Source organism: Sturnus vulgaris, chromosome 3 (genome assembly GCF_052056855.1).
Source record: "Sturnus vulgaris isolate bStuVul1 chromosome 3, bStuVul1.hap1, whole genome shotgun sequence".
In the NCBI taxonomy this organism is placed as follows: domain Eukaryota; kingdom Metazoa; phylum Chordata; class Aves; order Passeriformes; family Sturnidae; genus Sturnus; species Sturnus vulgaris.
This window is the reverse complement of record NC_142245.1, coordinates 86462100-86481673: the sequence shown is the minus strand read 5'-3', so window position 1 is coordinate 86481673 and position 19574 is coordinate 86462100. Positions and strand designations below refer to the sequence as shown.

At 40.6% G+C, this 19574-nt stretch overlaps 1 protein-coding gene across 1 annotated transcript in view; it reads right to left on the bottom strand.

Moving 5' to 3' along the window:
• The window catches only part of COL9A1 (collagen type IX alpha 1 chain), a 62564-nt gene extending 45113 nt beyond the window's left edge, over positions 1-17451 (bottom strand). Inside the window, exons 1-10 of the mRNA XM_014870247.2 lie at positions 17188-17451; positions 16806-16879; positions 15348-15425; positions 15077-15209; positions 7903-8299; positions 3201-3278; positions 2573-2593; positions 1494-1568; positions 898-933; positions 726-788 (exon numbers count right to left, since the gene is read on the bottom strand). Of these exons, the coding sequence (XP_014725733.2) occupies positions 726-788; positions 898-933; positions 1494-1568; positions 2573-2593; positions 3201-3278; positions 7903-8299; positions 15077-15209; positions 15348-15425; positions 16806-16879; positions 17188-17201 (969 nt within the window). The 5' untranslated portion in view covers positions 17202-17451. The remainder of the gene's footprint in view (positions 1-725; positions 789-897; positions 934-1493; positions 1569-2572; positions 2594-3200; positions 3279-7902; positions 8300-15076; positions 15210-15347; positions 15426-16805; positions 16880-17187) is intronic.
• Positions 17452-19574: the final 2123 nt, after the last annotated feature.

Genomic DNA, 19574 nt, shown 5'->3' with positions numbered 1-19574 from the left:
TTTAGGAAAATGTGAAGTGGTATGAGATGTCACTTACAAAGCTCATTTCCTCTTACATATATGAAATTTGAACAGTTTAATTAAAGACTCTTCCACCTCCGTGTCCACTAAATCTCTTCCCAAAAGCAAATTAAATATTAACTCTAACAGCACTGCAACCTTAAATAGACACTAGGCTTTTTCATTTATGTAATTTGCAATACCCTCTAACACTCTGGTTTATGGTATATAATCTTTATTTTGGATATTTTAAATTTTTAAAATTTTAAAAGCTTATGTAAATTAAACATAAGCTTGCCTACCTTCTGGTATAACATCTAAGTACTAATGCAATAATCTTGCTTCATAAGAAGAAATGCTTTTTAACAGTGCTCTCAAGAGAGAGAAATATGAAGTTTCCAAAAAATGTTTGAAAGCATTTTTATAGCCACAAATTCATTCAAGCAGTATGACCTAATAGTCCATCAACACTAGATGATGTTGAAACTTGGATCTTCTCTATAATTTTCCACAGGATGGGAAGATGCATCAGCAGACCTGCCTCATGCCCTCGCTGCTCTGCCCTGGGACCAGGGGTGGCTTCCAGAGGCCGCGGTACGAGATGCCCAGCGCCCTCTCCAGGGCCAGGTGGCAGCACCGACAGCAGCCCTTGTGCTTAATTTATTTATTCTTGAAGAAAAGAAAGGGGAAAAAAAAGGAAATTCTAGAAAGTCAAGTGTACTCACATCAGCTCCCGGCTCTCCAGGCAGCCCAGGGGATCCTGGCTTGCCTGCATCCCCATCTGGACCCTACGGGATTTAAACGGACAATTAAGCATGATTCACAGAGGGAAGCAGAAACAAAACTCAGAATTTCTTCTCCAGCAGAAGCAAATGAAAAGTAGCTGAAATCACTTACCGGTGGACCAGGGGGGCCCTTCGGGCCTCTCTCCCCCTACCAAGATATGAAAAGGAAAGTATTAGTCGGAATTACAAAAACCTTTTATAGTCCTCCATGAAAATCATTGATTTATAGGTTATCAGAAATAATCCTGAAGTGACTCTTACTGTAGAAAATAAATATCAAATCCACATCATTTTTATTATAGACTAATAAATCATCAAAGAAACATCCAACAGGAATCAAGGGAACACATATAGTAGCTCCTATCAGGAATAATGCCACAAATCCTTATCATAATTTAGTATGAGTGGGCATCACTAGGTAATCCCTTTTGAGATTAGATTTATAAAACCCCTACGCCCCATTAATGGCAGATAATCACAGCATATGATGCTGATTACACAAAAGAAATAATCCTGAGTTTACTATACCAAAGATAATCTGAAAATCTGCTTTCTCCCCTCACTCCAGCCCACAACAGAGCATGAGACTCATCAATTCCTTCATGTATGCAGCCAAATTAAAACTCCTGAAGATCAAAGGCTGACAGACAATGCAGATACACCTCATGGCATTTCCTATTTCCTAGGCAGGGCGTGGGAAACACTTACATCAATGCCATCAATACCGGGAACTCCTGGTGGCCCTGGTGGACCTGGGGGGCCTGGTGGACCAGGGGGACCTCTCTGACAAGGAGTGAAAAAAAGGAGCAATTAGAGCCTGACAAACCACGGAGCCATTCTGGGGGACCAGCACAGTTAGAGACTATGGGTTAGTCAGGAGGTCACAGCTGTGACAAGGAGCTGCGTCCTCAGCCCATGTATATCACAGACCCTATATCTATTTTGGCTGTCACTACGAGGACTGGCAACACTGCCCTCACCAAAGGAATGGAGAAGGTGTTAAACCCCTCCCTGGGCCCAGCCATTCTCCTGTGCCCACAGTGCTGGCAGGGCCAGGTGGGCTCCACTCCCCACCCAGCAGGATCTGAATGCCACATAACAATGGCAGGACGGCAAAAATAAAAGTGATCTTTGCAAATCAAACACTGAAATTTACTACACTAATTACTCTTCCTGCCAGCACAAAGGAGACAGTCTTCCTGAGAGTTCATAGTAGCAATGAAAATTTAAAACAACCCTTTGCCTGCTCCACTGACAGGTTCAGCAGTTTCCCCTGGTTCCTCGGGATTACATTAGCATCCACAGAAGCACTTTCTCAAAGCGCCGAGCTCCCGAGGGGAGGTAGCAGGCGCCGCCAGCCTGTGGAAATTCATGGAAAGGCTGATCCAGGTCTCCGTGCCTATAATGGGGGGCTCTGTTCTCCTTGGACTGAGCTCTGCCCGCGGCCCCACAACGGGGCTCTGTGAGCAGGAGGCTGCCCCGGGCGCTGAGCCTGGTCCCTCGGTCCCCACAGCACTGCTGCTCTGGACACATTTCCTCCACACACCAGAGTTCCCAGAAATGTCCCATCCAGCGGTAATTGCATGTGCAGCTCGAGCCCCGCCGGTGTTACCTGCCCTGTGCTCATCAGGTAGGCACACCTGCGGTACCGCTGCCCTGCGGTCACCCACAGCTACTGAGGGGACACGGGACAAACACCCTTGGTGGGGCCGGGCCAGGGCACGGCAGAGCAGCCTTGGGTCCCTCTGCACCAGCACCCCGAGCTCCGGCCGCTCCCTCGCACTCACCTCGACTCCCGTCTGGGTCACCTGCGAGGGAGAAAAAACAACAAACAGAGCCAAAGTCAGAACAAACTTACTTGAGCCAGGCCGAGGCAAAGCGCCTGCAGGAGAAGCGCCAGGGGCAGGAGGCGCCGGGCCATGGATGGAGGGAGCAGCTGCGGCTGCGGGGCGGGCGAGGGGTGAGCGCGGCCGGAGCCCCTCCCGGCCCCGGGCAGGGTGGCGGGGATTGGAGGAAGGCTGGCGGCCGGGCAGGAAAGGACGGGGTGCCAGCAGTGCCTTAACCCTTTGTCCTGCTGCTGTCGGGTGGGACACGGACCCCGCCGCGCCCGCGGGTGTCTCTCCGCCAGGCTGGCGGTGCGGGGGGACAGCCCCGACAGCCGCCCTGGCTCTGCCTGCGAGGCTCAGAGCCCGCGGGGACCCCGCCCAGCAGCCCCACGGGGAGAACAGGCTGCCCGTCACCGAAGGGTTAAAGCCAGGCGGCGGCTGCCTCTGCTCGGGGGTTGGATTTCTAAAAGCACCGAATACCAGGCAGGTATGGTAAAAAAGAGCATGGCAGGCCAGGAAGGGGGAGGAAAAATGAGACTGCCATGGGATGCGGCGGACAGGACAGGGCAGGACAGGTCTCGTCTCTCACCCGAGCTGGCAGCTCACCGCAGCCTTCGCGCTGGGGTCGCAGGGGGTCGCAGTGGATAACCATCCACTGGATCTCGAACTGGCAAAAGAGGAAAGATCATGTTAATTCGGGTCAGGGGTCACGCTGGCCGAGACTGTAAGAGGTGGAATACTGGCACACTACGCAGAGGGTTAAACGCTAGGTATTTAATGTCAATAGCTACAGGTGGAGTAGTGCTTTGCCCTGCATTCCCCCACTGCTAACTGTGGAGGTCTTTTAAAGAGGGGGCATAAACCGGCCGAGATGCTGCCACTCCTGAAATCCTCTTTATCAAATCTCTTCTGTTCTGTTTGCTTTGCAGTCATCAGTTTCCAGAGTGCTGAGATAGAAGCTGGAGCACAATAGAAGTTGTACCCTTGTTTCTTTTACCTGTTAACTGATACCACCATCTGTGAGCCAATTCTTTCCCTCCTTTATCCATTTCTCATTTTCAAACCTTCATAATAATAGCCAACTGAGTGCCATAATATACATACAAAGGAACTAATACTGATTTAATAAAACAAGAGTAAGTTGTCAATATTATCCTCCCATTAAATCCAAACAGCAGCTATGAAAATAAGAAAGCTAACTCTGTCTGCCTTGAGGTTATATAAAACTTTTTTTTTAAATGAAAAATAAAACTCTTCTGGTGGCAAGGTAGGTAGTAAAAGATGTGACTGGCTTCCCGTTGATTTAGGAGAGGTGAGAGAAGGGCAAATATATTCTAGCCTTGATGTCAAAGTATTTTTTCCTTTGCCAGTATTTCACAATGATCTTGTTGATTATGTTAAGCTGATTTAAAGGATGCCACTATTTTGAAGATGTCTCATGTAGGTATTCTACTGATATCAATATGCAGTGTTATTAAGGATTAAATGCAGTCATAAAGTTCTCAGAAATGAACCTCAGATAATTTAGGGATAATCATAAAACAAATATATTAAAACATAACCTTTTAAACCCAAAAGTGGTGTGCTGGTTTTTCCTGAGGTAGGGCTTATTTTCTTCACAGTAGCTGGTATGGAGCTGTGTTTTGGATTTGTGCTGGGAGCAGAGTTGATATTTCGGGGATGATTTTGTTATTGCTGAGCAGTGCTTGGACAGAGTCAAGACCTTTTCTACTCCTGACCCCACCCCATCAGCAAGGAGACTGGGGGTGCACAAGGACTTGGGAGGGGGCAGAGCCAGGAAGAGCCAACTGACCAAAGGGATACCCCAGACCATACGATGTCACGCTCAGAATATAAAGCTGGGAGAAGAAGGAAAGGGCAGGGGGGAGTTTGAAGTGATGCTCTTTGTCTTCCCAAGTCACTGTTACATGAGATGGAGCCCTGCTCTCCTGGAGGTGGCTGAACACCCGCCCGCCATTGGAAAGTGGTGAATTAATTCCTTGTTTTACTTTGCTTGTGTGCATGGCTTGAGCTTTAGCTATTAAGTGTCTTTATCTCAATCCACAAGTATCCTTACTTTTACTTTTCCAATTCTCATCCCACCATGGGGCAGAGCAAGCAAGTGGCTGTGTGGGGCTTGGCTGCTATCTAACTACAAAGAATGTTTAAGAACCATAGGTTAGTATTACTGACATACATTTTGCAGATTTCCTACAAGATTTCTATTTCATCTTAATTTCTTAGTCAGCACAGATATAATTGTGTGTGACTATTCACTGCTTTGTCCTCTTAAGTTCTACAGAAATTCCTGCAAATGCCCACCATCTTTGCCCATCTCAATATCAAACACATAATTCAGTTTTCAGTGGTTTAATTGAGAGAGGTTAGGTAAAATGCAAATTAGACCTAAATATGTAGGGTAGTATTTTCAGTATAAAATCAGTCACAGAGATGCATTTAGCAGTACTATAGGCTTTAAGGAAAACTGTGACCCTCCGAGCACAGTTTTAGGTCTCCTCTGGGAGATCTGGCTCCCCAGCTGGGCTGTTTCTGGCTTGGTGATGGTCCAGGGGAATTCATCCCTGCTGGGGAAGTACAATTCAACTAAGCAATTTTTCTTGGGAAGATTTTTACACTACTTTGTCAAGGATATCTATTTTTCTTCTAAGAGAGGTCTACTGTCAACTGTTTGTACATTTGTTAAGTGACCAAGAATAAACTACATATATTTCAAGGCATCTCGTTCCAAAGCTATTTTAAACTTGTTTTATCCATTTTTGACATCTCTGAAATAGATTTTTAGAGTTTCATTTTCCTTGTACCTTCCTTTAAAGCCTTTGAACATTACAACCAATTCTGGTGTTATTTGGCTTTTCACAGCTAGGGTTCAGCCTCCTGAATGCGAGATTTCACAGGGTAAAAAAAAAAAAAGATGTGACTTTTTACAGTACACAGACACAATCTGTTCTATGGTGTAAATTAATACTTGTTAAACAAATATTGACAAGCAGCTTCCTCTTAGATATTACAAGTCGTGTAGCTTCCCTGAGCTAGTTAGCAGCATTAAATGTCAATTAAATAATGACCAAGAGTCACTTCTAGCAAAGTGTTTAGTGTCTATTATGAAAAAATACGGTAATGCCTCTGAAATCACAGGAATTAGAGCAATTATATCATCTCACAGAAGTTATAATTTAAGCAGTAATAAATTAGTTGCCCTACTAATAATATTTTTTCTATAAAAACCATGTAATTTAGGAAGTAAATTCCTTTTCAGTTTTGAAATTATGCTAAATCTCATACTGCTTAGAGTTTATAATGGATTATATTAATTGCTCTTGGATAAAAAGATAAAATTTTTAGATACTTTTACCTAAGAAAGAAAAGATAAAATGCAGCTGTGAATCTGTGAAAAATTTACCTTCCATAAAGCATTCCAGAAATCCTGGAATAAATCCTTGTAAACTCTGAAAGGCAAGATACAGTTTCTGATAGAACTGTATCTACTATTTTCCTAGGCAGTCATAGTAATAACAAGCAATAAAGAATCCCTTTTAAAATTATATGTATTACAGTGCACCTCTAAGAAGTTGACCTATTCTGCAAGATGAATAGGGCCCTCACCAGAATGCTGCAAAAAAGAATAAGAAACACATAATTTGTGTCCTTTTAAAATTCTACCACTGGAAGTAATATACTTTAACAATGCCTGGGAGTAAATTAAAAGCTGTGCCTAGGGCATATTAAATAACCAAGATTGTTGAGATATTTAAACTTATAGTCAAGGAAGCTAAAGACTAGAGTAGCCCCAAACACAGATTTATTTAGTCAATTTAAAGAGAAATAAAGTACACAGACTAAACCAGAAATTTCTGCAATATAAATAGGCATTTTAAAATTACTAACTAGTCCATCTGACTATGTAATTCCTTTATCATAATTTCAGAGGATATGGGGCTCCTAAATCTACGTTATTGTAATATCACATTGAACTACTACCATTGCCTTTTTGGGCTTCCCAGCACAGGCCATGTAATTCAATCTAGTGACCCCTAAGTCAATTCTGTCCAAAATAAAGTGTATTTTTCGACATCCAGACTCAGTTTAAGATTATAGTGTCATGCTTACTGTCTTCCCTGATAATTTGTTCCAGTACTTCATTATTCTTTTTGTCAAGAAATGCGCATCATACTCATTTTAAAGCCTAACTCAAAGATTTTACTTTTATTCATAAAATATACTTAATATGACTGAATCTTCCCAGAAACATGCTTCCCAGAAAGTTATAAACAAATATTTTTCATTATAGATGGTGAATTATAACAATTATTTAATTCCATTTTGTTCTTTCATCCTTAAAGGAGGTTGTCCTATAATTGCCACAACTCCACACTGGTGCCTAAAGATGTGCAGTCTTAAACACAGGCAAGGCAGAACTTAATGCCAGACACTTTTCCCCACCAAATGCCTGAAGAGCCCGGGGTGGTTAATGCTGCACATTTGTATACCTTGCTGAAAAGAGCAAGTCTCTGCAAAACACAGGCTGGAGTGGAAAGAGGATAAGATTCCAAATTGCTCTTCTGCTTTTCTTCACTTCTTTAACCCTGGCCAGAGGTCAGTCAGAGTACCAACAGAAGGCCAAGGTGACCTTGATACCACATCTCTCTCCTCATTTGTCAGCTGCCATTTGGAATCACTATTTCAACAGGCAGAGGAACCTTCCTTTTTTGTGAAGGGATGACTCTGTGTCTAACTTGGTATAACTTTTCAGTTATTGAAATTTCCTAATCCACATCTATAACATGCTAGATAGATCCCTTCAGACACATGGGGCAGCTTTCTGCTGGCATCCTCATGTAAAACTGACTTCAATCCAGTGCAATACAGCAACTAAACATACAGAGGTGATGAAACATGAGATGCTTCTCTTGTTGCAATGTTTTCCCTTTCAGATTTACACAACACTGGTTAACCTGTGTCCACATTTTTTTGCTAAGAGTGTGAGATACAGTTTAAAACTTTATCTCACTTCACTCTTTTACTTCAAAGTTGTTGTAACAAGCACAGGGATGTCTAAGAATTTTCATTATTGAAATTTACACATAACCTGGGTCATCTAGTAACTTGAAAAGCATAAATACAAAATTTTAAAAACACAGCTAATACTTACCTGCCAATAAGTTTTCTGCCATTTCTGCTTTCAGAAAAAGTTTAAACATGCATTCCACAAAACAAAACCCCATATTTCATGCAAAACACCTTTTGAAGTAATAAAAAATTTTGAAACTTACCGGAACTGAAATTTGAGGATTATTTTTAAGTTTTCCAAGCACAGCAAAGCCATCAGTGTTGATTTTCCCTTTGGGTTTTATGTTTAAGGATTCTATTTTAATACAGTCAATAAAAAGTGTGACACTGTTTGCTTCCACAATTATCATAAGCTTGTGCCATTGGGAGTCAAACAAGAAAGGCAAATGTAAAAATGATGCCGTTTGTTGTTTTCCGTCTGCTCCTTTATAAGAAAACTCAACACTTTTCACTTGACCATTGAGATTCACTCCAACTTGTTCTTTTCCTGATGAATCTTGAATCTGCCAAATAGTCCAGTATTTCTGAAGTGTGGCCCCAGTCATCCGAAAAGTAGTTAGAAAGGAATACTCATCAGGCAATCCGTTGGAATATATGGCACTGTGTAGGATTAAAACACAGTAGATTTGTTCTTTATTTGCTCTGAAAAACTCCATATATCACCACAGAGTAATGAGAAACCATTACTCAGTGGAACCATTCTTGTATCAGTGCCCTTCTGCATGCCAAGCCCCATAACAAGGTGTTATTAATGGCAAAAGAACTGATTCAGAAGTGTGGGTTCTTCCAATGTTTTACAATTTTTATGGTAACTCTTTTTAAGAATAATGGATGGAGCAACAACTAACTCCTATTTCAGTTATAGACATTATATCCTACAATTATCCTATTTCTCTCTATTAGACATACAAAATCAGTCAACATAGTATGACTTTACAATGACCAGGAAGAAAGTGCAGACCTGGTTTGATTTTGAAGGCATAAGAATGTCTCTTGCATTTTCTTGTTCAGCCTGCCAATAACCCTTTTGTTAAGGTATAAGCTATCACTTCAGCAGAAATCATTGATAAATATATGGTAAGAATCCACACTCAAAGTGTATTATGTCCTGTGGCATTTGACCACAAGACTACAAGTAGCAGATTTGCCACATACAAAACATCTTATATTTTAGCAGCTCCTATGAGGTGAGCTTTGGAAACACAGGCAGCACTGGCTGTGTCACTGTGCAAAAGAGTAATGTCATTTTTTTATTTCAAATGTAACATTGAATCCAGTACAATATTTAAGAAATAGGCCTTTCCATATTTATTCTGTGAATCATAAAACTCTAGTGTCATATCCGGTTGACATCAGTGCATTATTTGCCATCTAACCACGTTTAAGAATGTTTGAATAAATTTCTTAAGCATAAAGATATGCAGAGCAATTCTGTCCCAGCTTTCATTAGAATAACTTCTCAAACAAATAGGCATTTTGAACAAAGATTATTTTTGAGTGGCATATCAATCCTCTCTCAGCAGCTACTTAGACAGCATTAGTGAATCTCAGGATTTAGGCCATGGGAGGGGAAAAATGATATAAGTCACCTTATATGTATATGTATTGTTGTATGCTTGATGACTACTGGTTTAGATAGAGAGTACTTTCAGAAGCAATCTCCCTAGTTTGTAGTGTTCCAGGCTGTAGTGCAGCTGTGTTCCAGCAGGCAGCAGCACAGCCTCAGCAGATGTCAGCCAGGACACAGCAAGCCTGGCAGCTGCAGCAGCAGCTTCACCTTACAAATAAAATACCTGCACTGCTGGTGTTTCTCCTTCTCCCCACGAGCCTTTGCATACACCTGAGAGCTGGGGCATAAGGAAGGGGAATGTTTAGCTGCAAAGTTTAGCTCATTATATAAGGTGTGGAGATATACAAAGTTGGAAGAGGGGGTTCCTTGCCAGTATCTTTAATCTGCCTTTCAGTGCTTCACTCTGAATTGTGTTACTTGACTGAGGATGAAGTCTGCCTCACCTGGTTCAATTTGGTAGGATTTTATCCAACTCGTTGCGTTTTGTCATTATTTATTTTCAGTTTGTAGCATGCCGTCTCAGATGCAAATGTGGATATTGCAGCTTTCCCTCAGCGCCAAGCACTTTGCAGTTTTTACTGTATCCTATCCCTCCCTGTGTTAGGTTTCTGGCCTACACAATAAGCATATATATTATTTTCTGCTTCAAGAAGATTATTCTTCTCCCTATCCAGACATACCTTCACTCTTACTAAGCTTCTGATCCAGTTCAGCACATCCTTCATGGCCCTTGATGTCCTTCTTCTATGATATCTCTGTTAAAAGCATTTCAATCTCCTCTACTGCTAAAACTTTAGCTCAGCTGTATCATTTATCTCTTCATTTCCTGAATCTCATTTATTCTTGCAGAAGAGCTGGTTTTTCTACTACCACACTGAAGGTGGTACTGTTAGGTAATCTTTAAATAGCCTCCTTGTGACATTGAACTTTCTCTGTTAAGTTCAATGTCTCCAGGATGTCTGATATACTGAGCGTAAAAGAAGCAGTATTAATCCCAGATCCTGTGAAGAGATTTTCAGGATTTCTCTGCACTGCTAAATTTTGCTGTCATGGCAATACTCCTTAAACTATCACACACATTCTCATCCAAACTCAGTTGACACAGCTATACTGCCAAAAAAAACCCAAAACAAAAACAAAAAAACAAAACCACACTACAAAAGAAATAAAAAACCTAGTACGTGAACATGCTTTTTGATTAGAAGATTGTTTATACCAGATTGGAAAATTAATTATTTGCACCTTATTTAGCTATAGACTTAGTATTTTTCAAGACAATATATGGGTCCTCCTTTTTGAAGACATTAAAATAGGAAATAAATAAATTCACTTTTTCAGAAGATATGCAAAAAAGATAAGTAAGAGCTTCTGACACTGGTAAGAGAAAACTAAATTATAAGAAATGTGTATCAGTGCACAAACATGGATAAGTATTCTAACTTCTAAAAAATATTAATAACCAATCAGAAGAACTGCTGCCTTTAGACTAAAGACTCAGTATCAATAACATGACTCAACACAGTGAAGCACGACCCACCACCAGAAAGGTACTCTGCAGGGGACTGTTACTATGTAAGATTTGTACCTATAATTCTACAAGAAAAGCAGAGACGTATTCTCATCTCAGCTGCTCCAACAGTAATGATCCTTTGGTGGTTTAACTGTATTTCAGATCACATTTCTTTCCAAAGCCTATAATCCTTATATAGGCAAAACCCTTCAGGAGTCAGCAACTTAAAATGCTAAATATTTGGAAACCAGAGCAAATTAGCATGATATTTAAAGAAACAATTGTAGAGAAGCTATTTCTCCATCTCACTGCCAAGTGAAGAGTGATGGACTCTGTAACTTTATTGAACAGCTGATAGCTGTATAAGCACTCAAATTATTTCTGGAAATTATTTTTAACATAGTTGTTTCCAATTCCAATGACTTATGGAGGGGAACCAAGCAATTATAAATTTAGATTCAGGTAAAGGAGCAAAGAAAGAATTTATATGGAAACATATTTAAAGGCCAAAACCCAGGTTTATTCCTGATCTATTTCCTATCCACTTAAAATTGTTAGAGATATAAGCCATCAGATTTTTTTTATTTAATTTTTTTCCTTCATTTTGTAAGAAAGCATCACATTCCAGCTTTTGTTGTACCCTCATACTATTATTAACTGCTATGAATACAAGGTTAGGTCAATTTTTTAATCAGATATTTTAATATTTGCTTAAACTTTTAAAGTATTGGAGGGTGGGTAGTTTGAAACATTTGTAGTTCATTTAGAGGAAATTCTGAAACACTATTGCTTCTTTTAATCTTTTTCATAAATACCTAAGACTCTCACTTATCCTGTACTTTGAATACTTACCAGGAAGATTTCTTTGAGATTTCAAAGTTAAGTCCTACCCAGGCTTCAATACAACCAAGATAAGTCATCTGATTATGGTGAGGAAAGCCCTGACCCATTCCACTGACCCCAGAATTCATCAGGAGCAGAAGAGTATGTTAAAAACTCAACTATATACCTATTTAAATTCTACAGAGTAACTATTTTATTAAATTTGGGGGGGCGGGTGCGAGGTTCAGTTAATTTCTTACTTGAGCTCCGTTGCTCACTGACCTAACTTGGTCCTTACTAAATAAAGATTTTAGAAATGCTAGCACAACCCACTGGAGGTGGCTATGGAAATTGCTGTGACCATTCTCATGATAATGCAGTAGCATGTGCCCAGGGTTGAGGGTTCTTTCAATCATTCTGGAGACACTCCTGTCTGCATCTCCTGAAGCTGCCTAGAATCACAGCTGACTGGCAGACACTACTTGGCAGCAATTCAACAAGCAATAACAATAAAACTTAGCTCAGCACTTTAAAAGCATCTGTCCTAAGCCATTAACCAGAAGCCATTTGTTAGGACTCATTACTCTCAGCTGATCTTTAGTCTTCAGAAATTTCCACTTGTGAGCTAATTAATTCTCTTATGACCTAATTAGCTTCCTAGCTGCATTTTATCTTTTCTATTTCAGCATCATCATCAATATCTGGGTGGGATAGCTTACTCACAGTGTGAAAGGAAAAGCACCTCAAGAACTTTTGTGGCTGAATGTAGAAAAGACAGACCTTCAAGCACATATACTCAAGGAGCGCTGCTTCACAGAAAAGAAATATTCCCAAAGGAAAAAAGGGACAGAAAATTGGCCTTTGAAATTATCTGGATATTTCAAGTTTACTGATGAAGCTTTATAAAGTTGCTCCCGATTTTGTTTGAGATTTTTTTTGTTTGAGTGTGCGTGTTATCGCAGTTGCATTTGTGAATTCAAAGGTTTAAGTTTTCATCCAAAGCACAAAGATAATTAGCTTTTTTCCCACATATAAGAAATGTGTCATGAACATATTTCTTTGTGAAAATATAATTTTTTAAGATTTCCATTAAAAAACCCCACAATTATTATCAAATAAACAGGATTAATTTTGTATTTACTAACTGGTGGACACCTACAACATGTGCACAGACTAAACTGAAAAATGATGGGTTCACCATGTCTAGCGAAAACAGCTATATGTCATGGCAGTTACAAAGTTATTACACCATTATTACACCACACCATTACATGGAGAACATTGTATTGATCCTTCAGCAGATTTTACTCAAGAAAAAGCGCTGAGCAATGGGAATCTATTTGGATGATGGAAGAAGCTAAGTTATGATTTGTGTGTAATCATTTCTGTTCATTCTGGGATATATTTCTGGGTAAGCACACAAAGCAGAAAAAAGACCAAGTTACAAATCAGTAGCATTTTAAGGAAGCTCTGTGAGTTTTTCAAGGTGTAAGCTATTGCTACACTAAAGACTGAATGCTGAGCCATGCCCATTCACTGGAGCTCTCATTCCCACATCATACAGCTGCTCAAAAATGAGCTCCTCCGCCCATTTCATCATGAGCAATCATCATGTGTTGGCCTAAAAAATTATTTCCCTGTGGCCAGCGTGTTTGATGAAGGTCCCTCCCCAGTGCTGCTATGGAACTTGTGCAATATCAGCCATCCAGCTCAGGAAAGCCATGCTGGCCATTTTTCGTCACTCTATTTTTGACTCTCGAGGGCACAGGCCGGAGGAAGGGGCCAGAGGGTGATCCCCTGTGTATGAGCCCCAGCCATAGCAGCCCTGTCACAGCAGTCCTGTCACAGCAGCCTGGACACAGCAGCACAGTGACAGCAGCCCTGTCACAGCAGCCCGAACCGCGGCGGCGCCGCTTCAGCACCGCGGGCGGGGACAGCTCCGGGCGCAGGGCCGGGCCGGGCCGGGCCGGGCCGGGCGGATCTGCCCTGCCCTTCCCTGCCCCACCCTGCCCTCCCTCCCTTTCCCTCCCTCCCTCCCTCCTTCCCTTCCTCCCTCCCTCCCTCCCTCCCTTCCTTCCTTCCTCCCTTCCTTCCTTTCCCTCCCTCCCTCCCTTTCCCTCCCTTTCCCTCCCTTTCCCTCCTTTCCTTCTTCTCCTTCCTCTCCTTCTTCTCCTCTCCTCTCCTCTCCTCCCCTCCCACTGAGAGGGCCCCGCTGTACAACAGCTCTGGAGCAGAGCGGCCAGCTCGGGCTCCGAGGCAGAGGAGCAGCGCACCGAGGCGCTGGAGCACGGTCGGGACTCAAACCTGGAATCCATTTCCTGGCCCAGCCACCCCAATGGCAGGAGTCTGCTCAAATGCTGCAGTAAGGCAGCTGACATAGGCTTGTTCAGAGGTAACTTAGGTATATATCTATTTCACTAGAACCATCTATAGCAATAAGTCTAAACTCTCTTAAAAGTGCAAATATTGCTGTTTTATCTGAGAATCTCCAACTTTTAGTGAAATGATGATCCCATTTGCTGTCCGTGTTTGCATTCACATTCATGCACTAACAGCCCTGATTTGTGTCTGGCACTGAAGGTAGTCATGAGCCCAATGTAACCAGACACTTAAACTCTAAAGTAGCTTAGTCTGGTGGCTGTGAAGGTGGGAGCCAGGGAGCATTGCAGCAAGAAAAGTCGTTAGTGATAGGTGGAGTAAGACAGGAACACTTCACAATCCAATTATTCGCGGCTGAAACAGTAGTTCAGTTAATGGTCTTGTAACTTAATTGCTAAATTGAGGCATTCTTAATTACATAAGGTGCTGGAACAGAACCCAGACTTGCCTAAATTTGGCAAAGACATCTCTACCCTGCTGTACTGTCTCTATTCCTTCACCAGCAGCAAGTCTGGCCTGTAAAGCACAAACTCAATTAGATTCCTAAATCCTGACTTCTATCACAAATTCACTGTAATATGCTAATTAATAATTTTCCAACTTTTATAGGTTAAGTGACCATAAATCAGCCAGGAACACGCAGGTACCTGTTACCGAAAACAAACACACAATGGAAAACTCCCTTACCTCAGAATCAGTGAGTTGTTATCCTACCTTGTCTCTGCAATCCTCACATGATCAGAAAGATCCCTTTGTGTCAATATTTTAAGAAAACTTTCTTCCCTCTCCTCCTATTACATTTTCTTTGCCTCCCTTCTGACACTACTTTCTAGACGTGAATCCCTCAGAATCAGCAGATCTTGAGGCACTCTGATCAATATCATTGGTTAGAGGAAAGTGGAAGTCCCTGAAAATGCTGCTACAGAATCAGTCTGATCTGGTGTTGGCAATACTAAAAAAAAAAAAAAAAGTTCAATTCCTCCTTTCCCTTCTGAAAACCTTTCAAATTAGGTGATCTAGCCAATGAGAGATCTACCGCTTATAAAATAAGATTGCAAAATATCTATATTTTAAAGCCAGACGAAGAAGGCATTACCTGGTTGGTATCCTGAAGTCTACATTGGGTCCCAATTTATAAGCTACTTGTAGAGATGTGGATCCTACTACTCTCTCGATAATTCCTTGGGAAGCAGCTTTTTCTATTTGAAACTGAGAAATCAGGTCAAAGCCTGCAAGAAAAAAAAATATACATATCCATAATGTAACTTTCATTTTAATTTGAGAATTGTGCTGTCGCAGAGCTGAATATAACCTGATGAATTTTTTAAACAGCAGCTTTTTCCTCAAAAAGTCAGGATGCTACTTGCCTGGTAAGTCATCTTGGCCAATCCTGATTGTTGGGCAGATATCAATTCTGTGACTGGCACCCAGAATAGCAGGTAGTCCTGAAAAACACCCAGTAAATTTACTAACCATATGCCTGCACATTGCTGCAGATCACCTTATAAAATTAACTGAAGCAACTGTAAGATTATTATGAACTAAACAGAGCTGCAAATAAAAATAATTAGAGGTATTTAGTAATTTAAACTGTTCTCAGTAAGTAAGAGGTATAAGAAAATAATCATCTTTTTCTAGAGAGCTCTAAATTAAAACTGGTAATTCGATATGTTATTTGATTTTTTTCATGCCTTTAAATAAGAGTGTTAAAATAATTCTTCTCTTGCAGAACTGTTCAGGAATATTATTAGTTTAAGAAGGCCTGTTGTGTAAGGAGGTTTTGGGTTGCAACTTTTTTGTGGTTCAAACAAACTTAAAAAAAAAAAGGGCCAGTTGCCTAAATCAACAGTCTCCCTACTCCCAAGGAAACTTAAACAAACTTCATGCCAACTAAAGAAGTTGTTGTGAATCAGTTGGCATCTTTTCCACCCTCTCTGGTATTCCAAGCTTTCCCACTTTTCTCTGTGCCAGATTTGATCAGAAAATGAACATTCATGAAATGCAGGGTTGTGACAAGACCTTACAGACCTTTTCTCTTTACCCAAATGAGAACATCGAAGAAATTTGTTTGGATAAACTAAATCTAAAAATCTAATTTTTCAGAATATGATTTGTCAAAAAACTTTGTCATGACCATAAGACCTACAAGATACCTAGAATTAAGAAAGGAGGAAGGGAAAATAAGCATTTATTTGAAGAGTTTAAGAGCCATGTACAGGTCCAGTACAAAGCCAATCTGGAAAATGTTAGCAGAGTGTGGGTAGGGAAGAATGAAGAGTGGAAGTTGGAAGGAGAAACATTTCTAGCCTACAGAGAGCCTCTTGTGTGCTGCAAAGGCTCAACCCTAAATGTGGGTTTCCTTCTGACAACATAGGCTTAAAGAGAACATTCAGGTTGACATGTTACACCTTAGAAAAGACCTCATTCTATATTCTTTGATGAGATACATGGCTGACATCCAGCCATTTACATTTTATGCCTAGCAAATAAAGTAGAACTAGTTTATTGCCACATATAGCAGAAGAATATCTGACTAGAAGCATTGAAAGACAGGGAAGGTTTGTGTCCATCTCCATCCAGATTTTAATCCTTACCTTAAAAATATATCTAATAGCAAAATTAAAGCAACACACACAGCACTTGCTTTTCCCCTGTTTTCATATATATCCTTCTATCCATCCATCCATATATAAATGCACATAGACAGCTCCCACTTTGTGTGATTTCTAGTTATAGAGGATTTTAGTTTTGAATAAACCCAGAATCACTCATTTGGCATTCAAAATTACATAAAGATAAAATGTAGATAAAATCTGTCTCCTTACTTGATTGGTGCTGGATGGTGGCTGAGATGAAAGACCACAGAAAACTACACAGGTTAAAGAAAGCTGTAATTTTCCTGTAAACAGAAAGAAAACTCCAGTATGAATCTATAGTTTCTGACAGGTATTGTTATTAAATTTCTCCCCCAAGCCATGCATATTAAACATATAAAATACCAGTTAAAGATTTGCTAACAGATTTGACAAGACAATCTCTTTGACAAGGTAATTTCTTTACATGACAACATTTTATTTTTGCCATATAATAAAACATGTCAATAAAGCTCTTTCTGTGCTAGTCCCCTCATATAATGCTGGCAAGGACAGCTTTCACTGTTCTAATCTCTTTTTTTCAGATGTCTCAAAATCCCACTTGTTCTCTTACCAGTGGCTTTTCATGTTCACTGCTGGATTTCTTCACTTCTCTCATGTGAATACACAGGGTATATCGTCACACTGCCTGCTTCCCTCTCATTAGTCCAACGGAGCAGTGCAGCAGTGGGTGCAGACAGCGGCTCCTGCCCCACCAGGACCCAGCAGAGAGGGAGGTGCAGTCTGCTGGACTGGTTTTAATCTTTCCAGGAGAAGGAGGTGGAGGCTGGACAGACATGTGTGTCCTGGTGGGCTCTGAGGGCGGATCTCTGGAGCCAGCTGAATATAAAGAAGCCAAGAGTGCAAGTTAAAGGCTGCTTCTTTCACCAGCATGAGGACAGGAAGATTCAGAAAATGTGAGTTCAGCAAAGCCAGTCTCTGAAAGGTGGGACCTGCTCTTTAGCCAGGCAGGGGCATGAATTATATGTGCCAGGAGGTGTGAGGAAGCTGGTGGTCCTGATACAGTGTTAAGACTAAAAGCTCTGAGAAGAAGGGAATCTCTGTCCTATAAAGAAGGTATTTCCATTTCTCACAGATTTACTCATCAGGTCACTTCAAAAGCCTGTCTGGTAAGGTCCCAGTTAGTTTTTTCTGAATAAAACAGGTTATTTAAAAGGGTTTTCATTGCTTAGCTTCTGACCTCCAAGGCATACACATAGGCATTATCAAGCAGACTCCTGTTCTGTTGTATTGATAAAGCACTCCCTTTCCAAAGGCACGAGCACATACATTTGGACTTGTTCACGTGGATGTAAAAAGAGAGAGAGAAACTAAAATCTTTATGCATGCAAAGATCAAGAAAAGATAGCAAAAAGCCAGAAAGTCCTGATAGGAACCACAGTCAAAATTCGTGTATGTTTGGAAAAGCATGCTAGATTGTTCTTATATATCACATTTGTAAGGTTTCATCTTCTCTAGACTACTGATATTCTGGTTAATAACACCCTAAATTTCCAGACTTTTCAAAGTGTGGAATATAGGAAATGCAATCATCTCTGCTGTCTGATAAGTGTCTGGAAAAATAACCAGGTAATGAACTATCCCCTTCATCATTTACTGTAAATCACATTCCCAGTATTGGTAATTCAGTGTTAATGTGGTTTACAGTTTTAAATCTATTGTTCAAAAGGGTGGGGCTGTATCACACACACTAACAGTTTGCTATGAATAATGTCTAATTTTGATGCCTAGGGCAGCAAAGCTTTGGTGATACCATTTCTTCACCCTTCAAGAGAAAGATACACCCAAGGACCCTTGTGGTCCAGCACGATTGTAAACCTAACATATCAGCACCAGGACTGTCACATGAAACCTTTGTCAATTAAAAAACAAAAAGGGTGAAATATCAATTTGATCTCACAAGAAGTTTTCCCAAGTCACCACATATCTGAGTGCTTTATTCCCCCATGCAGATATTTCCATTGTGGCATCCAATGGTACCCATAGGACATGAAAGGAGTCTATAAGGAGCTGGAGGAAGAGAAGTGTATGGAAGTCACTTGAAGCTATAATGAAGGGGAACATGGCATGTGAAAGAACAACAGAGAGCACTCAGGGCTTAGGAAGAATACCAGAAGCTTTGTGAAGGAATGGAAAAGAGTCAGGTGCCAAACCATCTCTTTTGTTGTCTATAAGCTGTGTTATTTCCTTCACCTTTGAGACTGCTTAGTATTGCCAATTTATTTGAGGCAGTATTGAGGCATAAAAAGCCATTCCAGTAGTTAGATATGGAACTAATCAGTACCACCTTACAGTAAGTTAGCAATATTTTTTGGTACATGGTGTGAACATGTCTGCTATCCATTGTATCTGGGGTTATTCACACACACATCATCCTCTCTTAGAGGGGGAGTCTTGTTCAGAAAAAATTCGGAGAGCATATACTCTGTTTCTGGGCAATCTATAATCTAACTTTCATTAGATTATAGATTCATTGCAGCAATTCTCAAGGGTGGAACTTCTTTTATGTGTGGAGCATTTTCCCAATACAGGATCTTCAAAAGACATTTTTACTGAAATAAAATGTGGGAGACAGTGTGTAACTAAAGCTGGGAAAACACATTTACTATTCTGTTTATGGGCAAAAGAAAAGTTCTTTAGAAGACTAATAGCCTCTGGTTGCACTGTGTGCATTTTGATGTCTTTATCTTGAAGGAAAATTCACAATCTGTGATGAAATTCCTGATTAGATGTTCTGCTAATAATTATTGTATCTCCTTGAAAGAACCAGGAAAATACTAACTGAAAAACTACTAGTAGTAGATTTAATAGCACCATGATCTAGCCAATATTAATCCCATTTCAAGAAAATGTACACTGGGATAGATGGAGTATGTATTTTACATATCTTGCCTCCACAGAGAGAGTCCCCATCCAACTAACACTCATGTTTTACTGCTC